Source organism: Triticum aestivum, chromosome 5A (genome assembly GCF_018294505.1).
Source record: "Triticum aestivum cultivar Chinese Spring chromosome 5A, IWGSC CS RefSeq v2.1, whole genome shotgun sequence".
In the NCBI taxonomy this organism is placed as follows: domain Eukaryota; kingdom Viridiplantae; phylum Streptophyta; class Magnoliopsida; order Poales; family Poaceae; genus Triticum; species Triticum aestivum.
Window position 1 is genome coordinate 701,758,015 of NC_057806.1, and position 21,982 is coordinate 701,779,996.

General features: G+C 43.6%; 2 protein-coding genes across 3 annotated transcripts; both read right to left on the reverse strand.

The window, feature by feature from the left end:
* Nucleotides 1-4,195: 4,195 nt before the first annotated feature.
* On the reverse strand, nt 4,196-7,449 carry LOC123106135 (deSI-like protein At4g17486). Its single transcript, XM_044528351.1, has 4 exons — nt 6,870-7,449; nt 5,559-5,846; nt 5,389-5,469; nt 4,196-4,622 (listed from the first exon to the last, which is right to left on the reverse strand). The coding sequence occupies exons 1-4, from the start codon at nt 7,063-7,065 to the stop codon at nt 4,489-4,491; spliced, it is 699 nt and encodes a 232-aa protein (XP_044384286.1). The 5' UTR covers nt 7,066-7,449; the 3' UTR covers nt 4,196-4,488.
* A 6,694-nt stretch (nt 7,450-14,143) lies between these two features.
* On the reverse strand, nt 14,144-21,142 carry LOC123106136 (plasma membrane ATPase 1). 2 transcript variants are annotated; one of them, XM_044528352.1, is made up of 20 exons: nt 20,562-21,138; nt 20,084-20,203; nt 19,877-19,993; nt 19,637-19,774; nt 19,378-19,512; nt 19,059-19,238; nt 18,772-18,978; nt 18,548-18,667; nt 18,342-18,461; nt 17,781-17,903; nt 17,572-17,676; nt 17,351-17,495; nt 16,819-16,983; nt 16,510-16,748; nt 16,248-16,280; nt 15,791-15,872; nt 15,539-15,699; nt 15,154-15,363; nt 14,869-15,051; nt 14,145-14,760 (listed from the first exon to the last, which is right to left on the reverse strand). In XM_044528352.1, the coding sequence occupies exons 1-20, from the start codon at nt 20,637-20,639 to the stop codon at nt 14,494-14,496; spliced, it is 2,928 nt and encodes a 975-aa protein (XP_044384287.1). In that variant the 5' UTR covers nt 20,640-21,138; the 3' UTR covers nt 14,145-14,493. The 2 variants fall into 2 exon arrangements, with proteins under 2 accessions (XP_044384288.1, XP_044384287.1); XM_044528353.1 differs by lacking the exon at nt 16,248-16,280 and having other exon boundaries at nt 14,144-14,760; nt 20,562-21,142.
* Nucleotides 21,143-21,982: the final 840 nt, after the last annotated feature.

A 21,982-nucleotide genomic window follows, 5' to 3' on the forward strand; every position in this document is an offset into this window, starting at 1 on the left:
AAAATATTAGCAAATTGTGTTGCATGCGCAAACAACTTCCAAGATTATAGGTAACGGGTGCATGTTATCCAATGGAAAGTCTGTTTCCTTTGCGGGGGAAAGTCTGGTTTTGTTACGGAGGTGAGATGGCACTTGGAACGCAAGTAGTATATACCCTTAATTTATTTGCTGAACTTTAGTATATACCCTTTGTACCTCTTGAGATTGGGAATGAAGCGTGTAAAAAAAAGATACAGACCTTTTTCATCTACATCATGCTAGCAGTATATACCTCATATGTGTTTTAATATATTTCAAATTGGTGGTGGATGTATATACCCAACTACATGCCAGGCATATACCTGTTTTCTTTTTTTGTAAATAGGTCTGTACTTCTCGCAAAAAAAAAAGGTCTGTACTGCCTTTTTCAGTAGTATATGCTGAACTTTTTGAAGGAGTATATACCAACGAAATTCAAGAAGTATACACTGCCAATTTTTAAGGTGTATATACCAACAAATACTCAAGGAGTATATATTGCCATTTTTTGTGAGGAGGAGTATATACTTCATTTTTAGATAGATTTATACTTAGCTACCAAATGAGTATGCCATACTTCTATTTGAAATCAGGACTATATACTGCTTTGCAGCCAAAGGAGTATGTACTACTATTTTCGCAAAAAACAAGAGGAGTTTATACTACTACTTTGCAGCCATAGGAGTATATACGACCAGAAACAGATGGTTGGTTATACTATATATGACTTGCAGCAAATTAAAGAAGTATATACTACTCCAACACAAGAGAGATATTTGTACCAGATAACAAATAAAAGATATTTGTACCAGATAACAAATAAAAGTACGCGCTTGCTTTTGCATCTCCCAATTCGAGCATATATTTACAATAAAAATGAATTAGAATACAAAAGAGTATATCTTGTGACCAATCTGAATATGTTTCGCCAGATGTCAATACACACTTCCTTTCCAAAGCACAAATTTGCTGCAGTTTAATGTAAGATCTGAAAGTAAAGAAGTATGGTTGTTTTGTCAAGAACATGAGCAATAGTGAAACAAGAAGCTCGGAAACTCGTTAAACTATGAAGAGATGGTGATTGCTTCATAAATTCAGTATGTCAAAAGAGAAACAGTGCAAGTGTATTAGAACTAGAATTCCATCTAATTTACAAGATGGCCTTTGCTTTGTAGCTTAAACTAGGATAGCAAAAAAAAATGCTCTACGCTGTCTCACTTTTCTTCTTATGGGATAAAAAAAAGCTAGAAAGAAAATGTGGTATAATTAGTTTTCTGGACAAATATGACATGAGTATGCTCAGAAATATGAGCATGTTCATCTAAAAAGTAGTATATTCAGAGCTATGAGTATTATTAGTATATTCGTTACAAAGGAGCATTTTCCTAAAAAGGAGTATGTTCATTTAAAAATAAGTATATCAGATCTATGAGAATATTAATTTACAAGGACAGTACACGTCAAGTTTGTTCATCTAAACAGTTCGTGGGAAGTAACTAGCATATGTAATTCATTATGGTCTTTTTACATAGAAGTAGGAAAATCTATAGACAACTAGAAGAAAATCCTAACAAATTACTCCAGAATCATGGTGACATTCTTCTTTGATGGTCAAGGAATCGTGGTGACATTCTTGAACGCCCTGAATATGGATAAGTGGATGCATACATAGCTGAGCCCGTACGTATGTTGCCGACGGATTCATCGTAGTTGTCCGAGTTCTGGTACCCTCGGCCACCTGGAGAACCTCCATATAGGGCACAAAAAAAAATTCTTCTCTAGGAAACAACAGAGCAGGAAAAATAATAGGTTAATCGTATGGAGACTAACCGCATGCTGCTGGCCCTTGGCTTCAAGATCCGTTGTACTGATGCATAACTCTCATCCATGTGAACTAGCGACACGGAAGGCCCTAGATAATCACCTGGAATCCAACAGAAGAAGGATCTTCCCAAGGATCTGGTTTTACATGTCGTTGGTTACCTCCGCAAGTCGCGCATCTCATCGTCGTCGTTAGATGTTGTAGTGCCGCCGCCGTCGTCGCCTGTCGTGATACGTCGGCAAGGTTGTGACATGCCATAGGAGGAGCCGCCGAGAGTGGATATTTTCTACGAAGGTATCTTCTAAAATTTGTATTCCGGTGAGAACAGCTAGTTATAATCCCTAAAAACATGGATCGGTCAACAAACTTGTAAACGAGCGCGGTCCTCGCATGCAACAGTTGTTGTTTTCTTAAATAAAAAGCTAAGCAGATTTAAGCAGCGATTTGGGCGCCTAAAAAAAGAGGCACACGTGGCATTGGGAGTACGTATTCCTAGGAGTACTAACCCATTTTCATATATATATATATATATATATATATATATATATATATATATATATATATATATATATATATAGTGTTACTATTCATCATCCAGGGTGTAGAATAAGTTATTCTTCACCCGAGATAATTTTATGATCATTTTATAAATAAATTATGTTTGAAATAAAAATAGTTACATTCATCTTGATTCACTACGTAAAATTTGGCATAAGAAAACGAAAATATAGATCATAAGATCAGAAAAATGCATTTTATGTATATTTTATACTACGTTTTTATGTTCGTAATTTTACGTAACATAAAAAAAATTACGGCGACTATATTTTTTTTACGATCTATTTTTACGTATAAAAAAATTTAAGGAATGTAAAATTACGGTGCATTGCTATTAAAATAGAGGGGGTGAAGAGATATCATGTATATGAAAGATGACAAATGTGTATAAACAAATGATCCAAATAAATATGAAAAATGTACAAAGTGTATGAAAATAAGTTGGCACCAAAAAATATATATTTAAAAAATTAATCATGTATTTGGGAAATGTTGAACGTGTATATAAAATATGTTAACCATGTCCCCGCAAAATAAAAATTAATCATGTATTCGGGAAATTTTAAACATATATATAAAGAATGTTCCTGATTTATACAAAAAGTATACAATGTGTATGAAAAGGGTAGGCATCAACAATTATATGTTTTATAAAATGTTAATCATTTATTTAAAAATGTTAAATATATATATCAAGAATGTTCCTGATTTATAGACAAAAATGTACAATGGCTATGGAAAAAGTACAAACAAAAACATATATTTGAAAAAAAAATCTTAATCATGTATTTAGAAAATGTTCACGTAGTTATTACCATAAACAAATATTCCACATGTATTTGGAAAAATGTTGATCATTTATTGAAAGAAGTGCCAAAACATGTATCAAAGAGAAAATTTACATCATGTATTTGACAAGTGTTCAAGGTGTATCAAACAATGCTTCACGTGCACAATAAAAATGTATACTATGTACTAAAAAACGTGAACATGTGCTGAACAAAGAAAACTGATGAAAATCGACGGAGAAACAAAGAAAAACAACAAAATTCTAATAAAAAGGAAAAAAGAAAACAAAAGCCCAAAAAAATGGAAATGAAAACCAAGGAAAACCAATGCAAAAAATGGAAATGGTGAAACCCAGAAGGAAACAAAGAAAACTGAGAAAGGAAATAAAATAAAACGAAGAAAGAAAGAAAAGCAAAAGAAACATGGAAACCAAGAAAGAAACAAGAAAAAGAAAGAAAAAAGAAAGAGATAGAAAAGGACCAGTATAAACGTGAAAGAAACAAAGGAACCCGGTCAAAAAACAGAGAAAACCCGGAAAGCCGAAGAAAACCATGAAGAAATTAAGAAAACAGAATGGAAAAACAACAGAAAACAAAAAAACTTGACCAAACCAACAAACGGTAGCGATCAAGAAAACAAGAACGCCAATGAACGGAAAGAAAAAAGCACCGAATCAAGCAAGCCAAGAAACGACAGGAGAGAAAAACGCTCGACGCAAGAGATCCTTCCATCATAGCGAGATATAGTTCTCGCGGGCTCATACAATATGCAATTGCACCCCAAAAAATGAAATATATTTGCTATTGTACGTAAAGATAAATTTCTATATAATATTTGTTCAAAGTTTTGAAGATTGATTTTTTTTAATAGAAGCAATGGCACTATAGTATGGGATGGATGAAGTGCACATTTAGAAACATGCTGCATTAATTTCAACGAAGGAAACAACATCAAGTCAAGCCATTTTGTACTTACACAAGAAAACACTTGTCAAATAAATCCAACAGCTAGTTACACAAGCACTATACACCTGCACTCTATTGCCAAAAACAATTAAAAGTTACAATCAACTATGCACGCAACCATCTCACACGTGTTGGTTAACTTGGCCTTCGCCACAATTAGACAGACCACACCCGCTACCCCCGCTCTCTACATCAACATATATATAGCAGCAACTTCAACCGGATCAGTATCAGGATCTGCCACCGCCATTGGCAAGAGGACATCAGCACCACGGCTAAGATCCTCAGCAAACAACCCGGAAGCAGGTAATGCTGTTCATAAATAACCTGAAACAATTACAAGCTATCCCTTTCAGGAGTTAACGTCTTGTCTTTCGGGGGTACGACATCGCTATTTGGTGTTGTGAGGAGGTGATCTAGATCACCGATGTCGCTGTCGATGATCGATGTGTCCGACTCCAAATCATCATCTGAAGCAATAGCATGGTATCAGTTGCAAAGCAAAAGCCTCACCGTATAGTACATACTTAATCCATTCACAGCACATGGTCTAACACTCTAACCATTAGTTTTTTTTAGAAAAGAACACTCTAACCATTAGTACCAGTAGAAAATAAGGTGCTAGTACTATAAGACAGGAGACTACACCAGCTGTTGCACTGTTGTACCTTAAACTATCTTATGCTCAGATAGCAGTCACGTTTCAACACGTACTGAGAGCAGTAAAGTGAACCATACAAGTTATTTGGTTATACGGATGAAGCAGTGGTTCTGGACTTCAGGGATTCTGGCTAGTCAAGTAATGTATGTTGACAACTGGCTGTCGCACACACTCCAATTTTAATAGCACAACTTCTCAAATGTTCACAGAAATTCAAGCAGATACAACATCTCAGGCTTCAGGTTGCAGATTACTTAAAACCTCAAATGTCCACACTATTTCAACTTGGTAGAAATGGGTATAAATAATTACATAATATCCTGATAATTCTAGCTTGGTTCACAATCACCATTCCATTGTAAGACAACTAGAAGTGTAACATCATAGATTGAAATGGTCGGTTACAGTCAATAAACACAACCTTGCGCAAGGACTGGAAACAACATCGAAGTAGCTAAGCAGTGTCAAAATGGATGTGTACAGTAAAGTAAACGACCGCGCCAAAATGTTTCCACACAAGGCAGCGTTTGAGTGTGTACAAAACATGTAGAGAGAGGGAGGTTAGGCAAATTTACCGGAAAATTCAAGGTGTGCAGTTTCATCTCTGACCGCTGAAACCTTGATGTTTTCAGGCAGAACACAGTTGCAGACGGAACCTGGTGCCACAAATGTAAAGGCAGAAACAGTTCAGAATCTACATAGCCCAGAAACAATAGATTGTGAAATAGTTAAGATCTATCCTAACCTAATCTGGCAAGTCGATTCACCCATCCAGGAGTTGGCTTTCCGGTCAAACGCTTACAGACGTCAGCTGTGAAATGGTTACAGTTCTTGACAATCAAGTGATAGGTGTCCCCATGATAATCCTCTGCAAGATCCTCTAGGAAAGCGCGAACTTCAGCCCGGGACATATTGGTGGTACCCATACACACGGAGCGCCTGAAGATAAAACCAGGACAGCTTTTCGGTTCTACTTGGAACACTCCGCTGGTCGCGTATTCATGGGCTCCGTACCCAAACTCCATACCATGCACTGCAGAAAAAGTTTATTGGAATGGTCAGTCTCGGATGTGTCGAGCTTATAGATGACTGCATGAAACTCGTATGCACAAGACCTCGTGACACACTTGACACGGATTTAAGTTGATCCAGAAAATTGAGGCACTAAAAAATATGGCAAGCAGGCAGAGCATAGCAAAGTTGTGATAACAAGAAGAGTTTGAAAGGCCTTGGTGTGGAGCAGCTGAGCTGGAGAGGACCAGAATGTGATGGACCGTACTAATGTGTCAAATTGGCGCATGGAACGACAGGCTAAGTAGGGTCCAGTTAAAGAGTGGCAGTAAGTGAAAACGGTATTTAAGTTAGTTGGTGTGCTAAGTGAGCTTCAGCCCCGTCTCCGGTTCCGCCTCCATTTGGAAACCCAGCGATTCCCGGTGGCTCCATTGCAAGGCCCAATTTTAGTGACGCCGAACAAGCCATTGGACAGCCTCTGCCTAGCTACACATTAGGCGAGGTACCATGCTGAGCATTAACGTCTGAGAAATGTAGGAATGTTTTGATCCAGTAGCAACAAATGGCGCGTGAAAAGAAGCGAAGTGGCGGCACGTAAGTCGAACCGGCTGCCAAACCGGGGTCATAGGGGGGACAGTACTCCGGTACAATTAGTTGTGGGTTTAACCATATACCAAAAAGATAGGTTAGGGGGGAGAAATGGCCCAACACGGATGTGTGTAAATTGTACAAGCATAATTGGGCCTGTAAGGCAGGCAGGCAGTTGATGAAGGCAGTGTACTAGTACCCTAAATAATTGGGGGAAGCAAGCACAGAAAGGTAGCATGAAAATTAAAGGAAGCTGCCTGCCTGAACTGAACCTGAACCTGAACCTGAATGAATGGATGGATGTAGTACCAGTACCAACCGGAAGGAAATAAAAGGAGGAGTAAGCGTGATAAATCTGAAATGGTTGGATCCTCCTCAAAGATACGACTAGTTGTATTATTCTGCTTCTGGTGGGATAATTCTCTTGGGGGAGAAGAGAAGTAGAGAGGTAGGGTACCTTGTACGGCGGAGTGGAAGATGCCGAGGCCGAACCAGTAGAGGTAGTTGTTGATGGGGGAGATGTCGTAGATGTTGAGGTAGACCGCGTAGGTAGCAGGAGGCGGCGGCGCCGGAGCAGCCGAAGGAGGAGGATCCGATGGAGGCGGCGGCGGGGCGGTGCTGAAGGTGAAGGCCGGCAGCACCCGCATGCGCATCTTCCTGCCCCCGGACACGAAGCAGCAGCAGGAAGCAGAGTCGTGGCTAGCTCAAGCTCAAGCACGACAAGAGAAGAGCAGCTTCTTCTCCATGCGCGCGCGCGACACGGATCTGAGTCGTATCTCGCCGGCTCTACTCTAGTCCGGTGGGATTGGATTCGATTTTGGATTGGAGCCTCCCTCCCCAACCCAATTGAGCGAGGAGGAGGAGGAGGAGGAGGAGAGAAGCGAGAGAGATTGGGGAAATTTTGGGGGAAGACAAGAAGAGAGAAGGATGGGTTGGATTTTTATCTGGATTGGTTGATTGGGAAAGAAAGAAAGGAAAGCAGAAAGGTTGCCGTTGCCGTTGCTTGCTCGCCTGCTGCTGTCTGCTCTGCTACTTGCTAGTCTTTTCTTTCTTTCTTTCTTTCTTTTTATTTTATCTGGTTGTGCTACGCTGGCCGCACCACCAACTTGCCCTCAACTCACTGAGATACTCCTACTACTAAACCTAACCTAACCTGGCTGTGCTTGCTTGCTTGCTAACCGTTTCTGCCCCCGTCCTAATTTGCGTCAACCACCTCTGCTACATTACTATTATATTACTCCCTCCGTCTCAAAATATGAAAACGTTTTTGACACTAACACTATCGTAGTGTCAAAAACGTTCTTATATTCTGAGATAGAGAGAGTGCTTTACGATACATGCCTACCAGTAGCAATTACCAAAGTGATTTATTATTAATACTTGGTTTTATTCCGAGAAAAAAAAAACTTTCGATCTACGTAGTAGTTTCCATCATCCGTTCTGTCATCAAGGTCCAAAGAGGTCAAAGGAATCGCATCGAGGTATCATAACAAAGGCCATCCAGCGGCGACCACAAACACTGCAGCGAGCCGGTGGCGCCCCTCCCTCGCCACACCCGAGCAAATTCTATTGTCGTAGACACTCGCAAAAGTCACCGTCCGGTAGAGCATCATGAGAAGATCCTTATTCGATGTTCAGGGATCTGTCCTAGTCTGCGTCAACCACCTGTAGTACTCTTTTTTTTTCTTCCTTTTGCCGGAAACTACCTGTACTGCCTCTACTAAACTAATCTAGTAATATTAGTTCTTGAGACATGCGTGCCAGTAGCAACCAGCAAAAGTCTTTAATATTATTATTATCATCATTGTTGTTGTTGTTGTGCTGCGGTGGTTGGTACGGAAAGGCTTTCAACCAAGAGAGAAAGGAGGGGTAAAGGAAAATAGGCAGCGAGGGAGAGTGACAGCCTAACCTAACCATGATTCATTCGTTCATTCATTTGTTGAAATATCTCATGTAGGCCTATGGGCCGGCGCATATACTTTTGTTATAGGGTTAGTTAGTTAGAGATATACTAGTATCTAGTTTAAACTCTCATCTCTATCTATTCTCTCTTGTACTCCAAGTTATGTATGCGCTCATGGAACAAGCCCCATCATTATCAATAAATACCCGCGGCCCTCTCTTGAGAGGGTAGAACGCTTCCATCATATTTTCTACATGGTAATCAGAGCATCCTCTTCCTCCACGTTCTGAACCCTAGAAACAAATCCCATCTACACCAAAAACCCGATGGCGTCTTCATCATCAACCCCAGCTGGTTCCGGCCTTGGTTCCCAGGTCCCGGAGAAGCTGACCAGGGAGAACTATCTCCTGTGGAGGGCACAGATCCTCCCCCACTTCCTCGGCGCAGGGCTCTATGGCTACCTCGACGGCTCCATCACCGAGCCGGAGAAGCTCGCCGTCGTCAAGGACAAGGACGGCAAGGATCAGACAATCCAAAACCCAGCGTATGACACATGGATCAGGCAGGACCAGCAGGTCCTCGGGCACATCCTGAACAACCTGACAAGAGATGTGCTCGTCTCCGTCGCCTCCATCCGGACTGCTCACGCACTCTGGACAAGCCTCGGTAACATGTTTGCTTCACAGTCTCGTTCACGCATCAATAACCTTCGCATCTCCCTCGCCAATGCTCAGAAAGGTACCCAATCTGCTGCGGCGTACTTCTCCCGGATGCGAGGCTTCGCAGATTAACTTTCTGCGGCCGGGAAGCCACTGGAGGAAGATGAACTTGTCTCCTTCATTGTCGTGGGGCTGGACCTCGACTACAACTCTGTGGTCTCAGCCCTGGACGCCCGCACCGAACCAGTCACCGTCGACCTCCTCTACTCGCAGATCTGCAACTTTGATCAGCGAGTGGAGCTCTTCACGGGCAGCGCCGGTGGCGGAGGATTCAAGTCCTCTGCTAACACCGCCGCACGTCGTGGTGGACTGCCGCCTCCTCGAGGCAAGCAGTAGCAGAAGCCAAACGGTGGCGGGTACGGCGGCGGCTACGGTGGCTACAACAAGAAAAAGCAGGGCGGCAGCGGGCGTCCTTTCTACAACAACAACAAGGGCGCCCGATCAGGTGGTGCACCAGGCGATCCCGGGGGTCCAGGAGGCCCCGGTGGCCCGGCACCTGGCAACAACAATGCAAGGGGGAATGATCCCACCCAGTGCTAGATCTGAGGTAAGCTTGGCCATAGTGCCAAAGATTGCTGGTACAGGTTCGATGATGACGCACTGGAAGAAAAAGTTGTTGCTGCTGCCCAATACGGGGTGGATACGAACTGGTACGTCGACAGTGGGGCGATCGACCACCTCACATGAGAGATGGAGAAGCTAACTGTCCGTGACAAGTATCGCGGGCAAGATCAGATCCATGGTGCAAACGGAACAGGTATGAGAATAGATCATGTTGGTCAGTCAGTATTACATACCTCTAGCCGACCCATTCATCTTAAAAAAATTCTTTATTCACCTCATGCTAGAACAAATCTCCTCTCTGTTCATCGTATTGCTTTGGACAATCATGTTTTTCTTGAGTTTCATCCTTTTTTCTTCTTGATTAAGGACCAAACAACGAGGAGAATTCTCTACAGAGGTAGATGCGTTGGTGGGCTCTATCCGTTGATTCCGCATGTTAGGAGTTCCAATAAACAAGGTCTTGGTGTCACCACATTATCTTCGGCAAGGTGGCATAATCGTCTAGGGAATCCTTCTTTTACTATTGTTCATCGTGTGCTTAGGAAAAATAAGCTCCCGTTTGTTGGTGAGCCTAGCAATGAAACAGTTTGTGATTCATGTCAGAAAGGAAAAAGTCATCAGCTTCCTTATCCCGTGTCAACTAGTGTCTCTTCCAAACCATTAGAACTCATTTTTTCTGATGTATGGGGGCAAGCACCTCTTTCTGTTGGCAGATACAAATATTATATAAGCTTTATTGATGACTATAGCAAGTCTACTTGGATCTATCTTATCAAAAATAAATCTGATGTGTTTCAAGTCTTCCAAAATTTCCAAGCACTCGTTGAACGAAAATTCAATAGTAAGATTATCTCAGTTCAGTCAGACTGGGGTGGTGAGTACGAAAAATTGAATCATTTCTTCCAAAAATTAGGGATTTCTCATCATGTTTCTTGCCCTCATGCTCATCAACAGAACGGCTCGGCAGAACGTAAGCATAGACATATCGTTGAGATTGGTCTGTCCCTACTTGCTAATGCATCTATGCCCCTCAAGTTCTGGGATGAAGCTTTTCTCACTGCCACTCATCTTATAAACATCCTACCTAGTCGAGTTATCAATTTTGAAACACCCACCGAACGTCTCCTACACAGTACACCAAACTATGCTTCTCTCTGCGTTTTTGGGTGCGCATGTTGGCCAAACCTATGGCCATATAATTCGAGAAAGCTTTCTTTCCGGTCAAAACAGTGTGTTCATTGGGTATAGCCCCCAACATAAAGGCGTCAAGTGCCTTGATGTTTCCACCGGTCGGGTGTATATCTCCCGTGATGTCGTTTTTGATGAGACAGTCTTTCCGTTTAGAGATCTCCATCCAAACGCCGGCGCTCTCTTACAAAAAGAGATTCTCCTTCTTCCTGCTCATCTTTCCGGCTTAGATCAAGGGGGCAACAATACTACTGATCACATGAATAATTCTCATGCTACTAATCCTATTGATGGTGCAGAAAGTACAGAAATTTTTCGTGCAGAAAATGGCACTGAAAACAGTGCATATCAGCCCATATTTCATGCTCCGGAAGAAGACGAATGCACGCGACACGAGGATGATTCGCCTGCGCCTGTGCATGCCTCGGGATCCGCAGGCGAGCGATCCCATGCAGATACGCCGCCGCCAGCGCGGCATGATTTTGCCTCGGGACGCACGGGCGGCAACGGCTCATGCGGGGCTGAAGCGGGCCGCTCTCCACCCGCCACGCGTGCTGCGGGTCCACAACTGTCCCCCACTCACGCGCCTGAGGTGGGTCCCGATGCGCGTGCAGATGAGGCTGCTTCAGACGGCGATGCGGTCGCTGCCTCGCCCGTCCAGTCCGGTCGGGGATCTCCCTCTGGTTCGCCAGATGCAGGATCCTCATCGGGATCGCCACCACACAGGCATGCACGGTCGGGTGTGGGATCTTCTGCGCCCGGACCAGGGGGTGCTACACGCACCAGCACGCGACTTCAAACAGGAAAAATCCAACCGGTAAATTACAAAAATATTTTGAAATTTGGTTTAACCTGTACAACAGGGGAACCACGTTCGGTTGATGAAGCTTTGACAGATCCAAAATGGAAGAAGGCCATGGAATAAGAATATATGGCCTTGAGGAAAAATGAGACATGGCACTTGGTTCCACGTAGTCAAGGTAAGAATTTGATAGACTGTAAGTGGGTTTATAAAATTAAAAGGAAAGCAGATGGCACGGTTGATAGATACAAGGCCAGGCTAGTGGCAAAAGGTTTTAAACAAAGGTATGGAATAGATTACGAGGATACCTTTAGTCCGGTTGTCAAAGCTGCTACGATCAGATTGGTTCTATCTGTTGCTGTGTCTAGGGGATGGAGCCTACGACAGTTGGACGTGCAGAACGCGTTTTTGCATGGTGTTTTGGAAGAGGAGGTTTACATGAAACAACCACCTGGGTTTGAAAACAAGAATGCACCCTTTCATGTGTGTAAACTTGATAAGGCCCTTTATGGTCTGAAACAGGCCCCAAGAGCATGGTATCATCGCTTGCGTATGAAGTTGCAAGCTATTGGTTTTGTTCCTTCCAAGTCTGATATTTCATTGTTTATTTTCAACAAGTCCAAAATAACAATGTACATGCTCATATATGTTGACGATATTATCATTGCAAGCTCATCTGATGAAGCAGTGACAGCACTCCTAAAGGACCTGGGCTCTGAATTTGCCTTGAAAGACTTGGGAGATTTGAACTTCTTTCTCGGCATTGAAGTAAAAAGGAACAAAGATGGTATTGTCTTGTCTCAAGAAAAATATGCTAATGATCTCTTGAAAAGGGTTGGAATGCAGGATTGCAAGCCTTCGCCAACTCCATTATCCAGTTCAGAGAAACTGTCCTTGTATGAAGGAGAGATCCTAAGTCAGGAAGATAGCACTCAGTACAGAAGTATGAATGGTGCACTTCAATACTTAACCCTTACTAGACCAGATTTATCTTTTGCCGTAAATAAGGTATGTCAGTTTCTGCATGCACCTACCACCTTGCACTGGACTGCAGCTAAGCGTATTTTGAGATATGTGAAGTATACAGTAAATGTTGGACTATTATTCAGCAAGTCTCAATCCACACTTGTCAGTGCATTTACTGATGCTGACTGGGCTGGCAGTGTTGATGATAGATGGTCCACAGGTGGTTTTGCAGTTTTCCTTGGTCCAAATTTGATATCATGGTGTGCAAAGAAACAGGCCACTGTCTCCAGGTCTAGTACAGAAGCTGAGTATAAGGCACTGGCTAATGCCACTACAGAAATTATCTGGCTTCAGTCTTTGCTGAAGGAACTTGGAGTGATACAAGTGCAAACTCCTTGTTTATGGTGTGATAATCTTGGCGCCACTTATCTTTCTGCTAATCCAGTGTTTCATGCCAGAACGAAACATATCGAGATAGATTTTCACTTTGTCAGAGAACGTGTTGCCAACAAGGAGTTGGACGTTCGGTTTATTCATTCTGGAGATCAGATTGCAGATGGTTTTACCAAGGCGTTGCCTACAAGGAGTTTTGAGAATTTTAGACGTGATCTCAACTTGATCTAGTTGTGATTAAGGGGGTGTGTTGAAATATCTCATGTAGGCCTATGGGCCGGCGCATATACTTCTGTTATAGGGTTAGTTAGTTAGAGATATACTAGTATCTAGTTTAAACTCTCATCTCTATCTATTCTCTCTTGTACTCTAAGTTATGTATGCCCTCATGGGATAAGCCCCATCATTATCAATAAATACCCGCGGCCCTTTCTCGAGAGGGTAGAACGCTTCCATCATATTTTCTGCATCATTCAGGCACGCAGGCTAATTCATTAGAGATATGTACTTAGTACTCCTAAGTATCAACCGCTGCTGGCTAATTCAGTTTAACAGGTGGGCATCAGAATCAGACAGACCGACGGACGGGCAGAAAGAAAGACAGACCGCGTAGCGACATATGCTACCCATCACAGGCTAAACGACGTCCGCCCGGGACTGATGCCGTGCCAGCACCACAGCGACACAACAATGGGGGTGGGGCCAGCTAAATGAATCAAACATGTACAAGCACACTACAGTGATCTAAACGCTATTATGTTTCTTCGCTGTTCTACCCCTCCGTCTCATAAGATAAGAGCGTTTTTGACACTAATACACTTGCTATTATATTATGGGACAGAGGGAGGGAGTAAAATACATGAGGTTTTAGGTTTGTTCCAAGTGAAACATCTTTAAGGTTGATCATGTGTAAAAAAAAAGGGCAACCTAGTGCATGTAGCTCCCGCTTGCGCAGGGTCCAGGGAAAGGTCCGACCACTTTGGGTCTATAGTACGCAATCTTTCCCTACATTTCTATAAGAGGCTGTTTCCAGGACTTGAACCCATGACCTCATGGTCACAAGGCAGCAGCTTTACCACTGCGCCAAGGCTCTCCTTCAAGGTTGACCATGTGTACATACAGATAAAAAGCCACAAGATCGCATAGATATAGTAACAGAATATTTTATGATGGAACTAATGAAAATAATTCCATGTTGCAGATGCTGCTATATCTCTTTAAGATACTTAGTAATATGTCTTGATACATCTACTTCACTGACAAGTATTTCCTGAAAGAGGAAGTATTTTGTAACTAGGGAGTACTAGTATATTATAGAGATATTTTTAGGCCCCAAAAGAGAGAAAACTTGACTATATATCTGGATGGACATTCTTCCAGCACAAAACGAGTGAGCTGCTGCTAATTCATCCATTTAATTAATTACTGCGAATAAATCCACCAGGCTTTATTTATCACAAATCAATGCTTGAAAGTACGGTACGGCGCAGCACTAAACATACAGCAACGCAGCAATGGAGGGGGTGGGGGCAGCCGAATCAACCAATCACACGGTGTAATGCTGGTTGTTGATGTCGTCCAGGTCGATGCCCTTGAGCATGGCGGCGTTCTCCACCTTCCCCTTGAGAGTGTGCACCGCCCTCAGCCTCGTGATCTCCGCGCGCCGCTTGGTCTCCTCCGCCATGTGGCCCAGCTCCATGGACGCCGCCTTCTCCCGCCCCGCCGACTCCAGCCCGTGCAGCGTGCGCTGCTCGTGCGCCCACGCCGCCTGCGACGCCTCCTTCCCAAAGTTCTTCTGGTTCGAAAACGCCACCTGAAACACAAACACGCCCCAAACCCACAGTGTCAGCAACGCGAGCTCGGTTCATCATGGCATGGACCAACCATCATCCTGTCCCTGTCCTTCGACCGACCGACTCACCTTGTTGTCGGTGACGAGGTTCCAGGCCCTCCCGCTGAGACCGTACCGCACGGCAAACTTTATTGGGTCCAGGAGCATGTAGATGAGGATGTTGTACAGCCAGATGACGCCCGTCCAGCCCCACCCGATGCCTCTGATGCTGGCCAGCTCCCAGTCCACCAATGCAGACAGCAAGGACGCAATCTACATCATAATAATACATTTTGAAGCGTCGATCGATTTATTAGTGTTGGTAAGTCACACCACAAACCTCAAGCAAAAAGGTGAACTGTGTGAGGAACTCACCAGCTGAGCCAAGACGAACGCAAACATAAGCAGGAAGCCAGGCCGCTCTGTGAAGGACCAGCCTCTCGACCGCGTCACGAATATCAGGGCCTGGCTGATGGTGCTCACTTGGAGGTACACGGCCGAGGCCAGCATCTCTGTATTCTTGGCGATCGACTCCATGTCGTGACCGATACTGTTTACATTCAACGTGCGGACACGGAAGTGTCTCTGCAAGTAGCATGGACGATACAAGTGAGTTTGCACAGCACAGCTACCTAGTCCTTCCAAGAACTGCTTATGTAGTAGTATAACTTTGCAAGATGCAAAAAGGTATAGCCTTGTTGCCAGAAGAGGTACGCGATAGGTACTGCCTAATGAACTGCGTCAAAGAAATAGCGATTACCGGAAAAAAGTCTGTCTTATAAGCCGCCCAAAAGAACAGAACGGTTGTTACGGCCAAGTAAGCCCCCAGTACCACTCCTGTTGCGAAGATCTCTGCTAGCTTCCAACTGTCTGGACATGGAGACGGCTTCACCTTATCTTTGGATATGGTCATAATGGTTCCTGAGCAGCAGTAGTCATCACCAGAGTTAAAAACAAATGAATACCTATTGGTAAAAACATTTCTGGTAAGTCAAGACAGCAATGTTCTTACCATCATTAAGGATGGCTATCAGAAGAACCATCATTGGAGGGAAGTCAAACTTCCAAAGGCACGCCAAGAGCAAAAAACCAAGCTGCACACAGATGAGATTTTTTATCATTGATGTGAATTCCAAAATGAGCATCAGCTTTGTAAGTATGAACAGGAACTGGAACAAGTCTTATTTGCTATTGTAGATGTTGATATTTTGTACAAATTTGGTCAAACTTTACAAAGTTTGACTTAAGACAAACCTAATATGTGAAGTAAAAAGAAACAGAGGGAGTACTTTTGGTCCATGGGCTTTGCTCAAGGGCGAACCCTATATAGCATTTACCCATACATATAAGAAACTTGACCAGACACTAATATGTTGTTATAACGGATTTGTAATGGAAAATCATAATTTAACTTGGTATAATCAAATGGTTCCCAAATGGTATAAATAGTTTGCATAGCATAAACTTACCACAATACGGATGGTTATAGATACAGCGTATATCTGCAAAAAAAAAACATAAATGATTGACATCAGCCAACTTCCCTTGTTACCTGAATAAAACAGCTTTCCGTAAAACACGAAAAAATCAACATATTCCTCTTCAAAGACATACAAAAGCCTAAAGTATTAATAATGTTGGAAAAGGAGAACTAGCATGATATGGAAAATGTTGCCTAAGATGGCAAGTTAGAAACAAAAGGAAAAAATGAATTGGAAACACAAACTCAACTGTATAATTTTTCATCCGCTGAAAAATGGCGCGACTTGTTAAAACAGCACTGATGATCACACTCAACCCAGGCTCTGTCAGAACAATATCAGAGGCCCCGCGAGCAGCATCAGTTGCATCAGCCACCGCAATCCCAATGTCCGCTACCTTCAGAGCAGGTGCATCATTAACTCCATCTCCTGTCATCCCGCATATGTGCTTTCTGGCTTGGAGCCTCTTGACAATTTCATATTTGTGCTCTGTGGAGGGGAGACAAGTTAGAGTGAAGCACACGATCACACAATGGCACAAGAGAAAAGTAAAGCTCACCAGGGAAAACTCCAGCAAAACCATCTGCCTGCTCAATCAGTTCGTCCACTGATAGGACCGCGATATCACTATCTATTTTGTCACCAAGCAATGATGATGATGGATACATGTTGGTGCCCATTCCTAGCCTCCGCCCAGTTTCCTTACCAATAGCCAACTGATCACCTGAAATTTTGTCCAAGGAGCATATTCATAATTCATAAAGATAGTGGGTCCAGGGAAACATATAGCAGTCAATATTAACAGATTATTCTGAAGCTCAGGACAGCTAAGCAAAGCCTGAGACTGCCACTGCTACTAGTGCTAGTACTAGCAGGCTAATGCGTGGATCGACACTTTAGCACTTCTTTTCCAGGAACATCAGGGCACATTAAAATTTAAAAGCTAACATTCTCAGATTGACTTCACCATGTTACCAGCCTCTGGGGAACAGACAGTCCAAGGGAATAAACAGCAGTCCATTATCAAAGCTTACGTGATGATTGTGGTACAAGAAAGTGGTCTGTTCCCATTTAGTGTACTAAAAAGGTACCTGTAATCATTTTCACACTGACTCCAAGGTCTAGAGCTCGGCGTATGGTTTCAGCACTATCATGGCGGGGAGGATCAAAGAGTGGGAGAAGACCAATAAATTGCCAGGGTCCACCAGCACTTTCCTTGGTACCTTCAGGAACTTCCTGCACGTTGAAGGAAATTAGCAAGTTTTGTAGGTAAACTGACCAGCAGATAAGTAGAAGACTAGCATCCAATAACCTGGTATGCAACAGCAAGCGACCGCAGCCCCCTCTCAGCAAAATTGTCAATTACTTGATGGACCTTCCTTTCGATCTCAGATTTATTTGCTGCCAGGTTCAGAATCTGCAAGACAATTAAATGAAACATAAGCAGATGCTGTGACTGTTTATTTCATAACAAAGTGATGTATCCTTGGACAAAAAATCAGATGACGTAAATTTCTATACCTGTTCAGGAGCACCTTTGCTAACCCTGTGCATTTTACCCTTAGCATCCAAGTACGTGAGAGCTGTCCGCTTGTCCGTTGGGTTAAATGGAAGGAAATGGACTTCTTCGATGCCAGCACGTGCCTAACAGCGGATAGAATGGAATATAACTAGTGTACAGTGTGACTAAAAGCATAACTATTAACTGACTCAGTAATGTATGAATGGAAACTTCTAAAGATTAGAGCAAAAGAATCACTTTTCAGTGGTATAAAACTGAGCTAGAAGGCATTACAAAATTCATGATGATATCCCCTGCTATGGAATACATGTTTGTTCAAATCCTCTAGATTAGTCAATATGTTCCCTGTACACTGAAAATTCTTGACATGCTACTTTTGTTTTCAGAATGTACAGGGAACAGAATCTACTGATGAATATATGGTCAAGATGGTATCTATTGCAGTTAAGATTGTTGTTTGGTGAACGCTGTTATTTGTTTCCCTAGCTGAGTGAAGCACAAGCCAGGAATCACTGGAACTGGCTAAAGTCATAGATATATCAGAGAGGAGAGATTTTTACCTCTTTTGGGTCTGGAAGCATGGCAACAATAGCGAAATCAATAGCATCCTGATTCTCCAGTCTCGAGGCCCTTGCGGCCATCAACACGACATCACTCTTTTCGTAACCTCTAGTAAAAACCTAGAGAAAAATGCTTATCTTTCAGACCTTAGGAACATGAAGACAATGTAACTATGTTCAAAAGTACAAGTTGTGGGAGTTATGACCTCAATTATATTGTTGTCTACAGTCAGTTTGTTGAGTGTCAATGTTCCTGTTTTGTCACTGCAAAGCACGTCCATTCCGGCCATCTCTTCAATTGCAGTCATTCTCTTGGTAATAGCACCCTGAAGTCAACAGTTAAGAAAAGCGGTCACTTTCTAGGATATAGTTAGATGCCTTTTATTTCAGTGGTAGTCAGAGAGCTCTAGCCATAGATGAATATTCAAACCTGTTGTGCAAGCTTATGTGATCCAATAGCCATAGTTACAGACAGAACTGTGGGCATCGCAATTGGAATCCCTCCAATCAGAAGCACCAGAAGGTTATCAACTGTCTGGCGGTACGGTCTGTGTTGAACAGCCGCCATGACGATTAACTCGATAGTCATCCCAATTGCAATGGAGCAAATGCAGAAGTTTCCGATCGATGTGAGAACCTGAAAGCATCCATAAATTGCAGCCCATACCATGAATTTCAGCTGACAGTAGACACACTGATTGCTGAATAATACTCTACCTTCTGAAAGTGGCCGACATGGGTGGTTGACTCAACGAGGTGAGCAGCTTTTCCAAAGAAAGTATGGATCCCAGTGGCAATAACAACTGCTTCTATTTCACCCTGCTTACAAGTGGAACCAGAGTAAACTCCACCTCCAGGATGCTTGGTTACGGGTAGTGATTCTCCTGTCAGTGCAGACTGCAAAGCAATTGACATATTGTATTAGCACTTGCTGCTCCATATTCTTCTAGTATCAGAATTCTTTTATTTAGCAGAAATACTTTAGCAATATGCATTATGCAACGTGCAGAGGAGATAGTTGAGCTGGCTGAAAGACCTGATCAATTTTGAGAGGATCGCCCTGTAGTAGACGCGCATCAGCAGGAATGATGTCTCCAAGCTTAATACTGATTATATCACCCGGAACCAACAACGATGCGTCTAATTCATTCCAGGTGCCATCACGCAGAGCCTACAAAAGAAGGTAACACATAAGTATGAGGAAAAGGGGGCACCGGCCATGTAACTTGATCCTTAGTACTAGTAGTGCTGGTAGGTAGTATTTGAAGAAAGCTATATATGTAGGTAGAAATTACCTTAGCCTTTGGTGCGAGGCGGGCCATGAGCGCAGCAGCGGCATTGCCGGCGTTGTTTTCCTCTACGAAGCTGATGGTGGAGTTGACGACCAAGAGAATGACGATTCCGACGAAATCGTGGAAGTCTATACCCATCGACTGCGTCAACGCCAATTGCAGTTCATAGTTAGTATGGGACCATAGTAGCATAGAGGTAACAGCATATAATCTACGATGGCAGTAGCAGTAGTAGTAGGTTACGTTTCCCCTGAGGTCCTTTCCACCGTGCGCGAGGGCGATCGCCATGATGGCGGCGGCCTCCATGACCCAGGAGAGCGGGTTCCACATGAAGCCCAGGAACTTGAGGATCTTGCTCTCCTGCATTGCAATTGATTAACAAATGGTTACTGCTAGTTGTATGAGAGAATTAAACTAAGAGCACAGAGATTAGTGAGTGCATGTATATACATTTTTCTCTTCGAGCTTGTTGTATCCGAAGATTTCGACCCTCTGCTGGGCGCCCTCGGTGGTGAGGCCCTCCTTGGTGCACCTGAGGTGCTCGAAAACCTCCTCAACGGGGATGTGCTCCTGCAATTAACCGATACAGTTAAGAGTTACTCCATGATTCTGTAGATTGTTCATCATTGTTTTGATCACTCAGAGTTTTCTTTTTCTTTTTTCTTTTTTCTTTTTTCATTTTTCTTTTTACTTCACCAAGGCATAGCTTCGGTCTTGCTTGACTTTGGTAGTCGTCGGTGGGATTTTTGTGTGTGCGCGCGCTGTGTTGTGCATCCTAGCAAGTAGCTATGCAGAAGCCGGGGGTGTTGCTCATTGTGTTTGTATTCTCTTGATGCTTCATTTTGAGCTAATAAAAAATCCGCCCTTTGTCGAAAAATGATTGCCAGGTGATTAACAAGGAGTGGGGGGAGGGAGGAAGAGCGGGTACCAGATCGACGGTCTCCTTGTTGAGGTCGGAGAGGCCATTGGCTTCGGCGGCGGGCGGGTGCTCCTCCTTGGAGTCCATGGCGACGGGCGGTCAGCTACCAGTACCACCAGCTCGCTGCTGCTGCTCTGCTGCAACCGGAGACGGCGACCGGAAGGGGGCGAGGAGGGAGACGGGGAGCAGGTGGTGGAGGAGGCGGAGGCGGGGACGGGCGTATAAATGGGGGGATGTGGCGGGCGGCGGCGATCGAGAGGGGCGCTGGTCCAGTTCCGGCGGCCATCGGCATCGGTCGTGGCTCCGTCGCTGGCAGCGGGCAAGCGGCCAAGGCGGGGCGCCTAGGTCCCCTCGACTGTCGTCTTCTCCCGCCTTCGGTCTCGCCGCCGTCGGCGCCCACCACCAGTACTACTATCTAGCTAGGTCACTCTCCCCGCCTCGGGGACGACGGCCGGTGTACGGACGACGGATCTACGGATGGACTATTTTTTTGCCCCCGCAAATGGACTGGAGACTGGAGAGGAAACCACAACCACACTGCTCTGCTCATCCGTGGCACATCGATTGGTCAGTCAAATTCCAAATCATGGCGACGGCAACCATTATACAATACTACACAATATCCATTCTTGTTTATGGCATTTTGGATTGAAGGAATATTATGATTCTACTAGTCTATGAAAACGATTTCCTAAAATTTACGTGGATTATTTTGCCGTGCTAAAATTCCGTGGGGTTTCGAGGTTAAACCCTTTTTGAGGGTTTTTTCCTTGGTGTAAATCATACTGTATTTAGAGGACTTTATACTGCTCGTTATGCTTCCTGGATATGCCAATTTGTGACTCTGAATTTTTGTGTATTGACGTTTATTTCAAACATTGCGTTTTTTCTATTGAATTTCTTGTTTCATTTTCCTTTTTTATGCCTTAATTGAAACTATGATTCAAATATGCCCCTAGAGAGTAATTGTTCATGGTTTGTTTGTTTTAGTAGATATGTATCTAATGAGGCGCTAATCTGTAACGTCAGCCCATTGCGAAACAACGAGGTTGTATAGGGTTTCGCCGGTGAGCTCAACCCAAGTGACATGCCACAAAGACCATGGCTTCCCTCTGCACCCCGGTGAGCTTAACCCAAGTGACATGCCACAAAGACCATGGCTTCCCTCTGCACCCCGGTGAGCTTCTTTTGAGGTCCACACAATCGAAGACAATCCATTGTAATTACACCAAGCTCGGGCGTAAAAGGTTTTGCTCGTATCTTTTTTCTTAGTGTACGTCTTGACAGCGCCGGAAACGGGAGGCATCAGGGCAAAGGGCTTGGGGTGTGATTTTACTTCGGGGTTCTTTTGTATTTTCCTGTTGACCCCCTGTCCGTCAAGCGTTTTTCAGCTTGTAATTCTCTTTCGGCATCTAAATGGAGCATGTAGC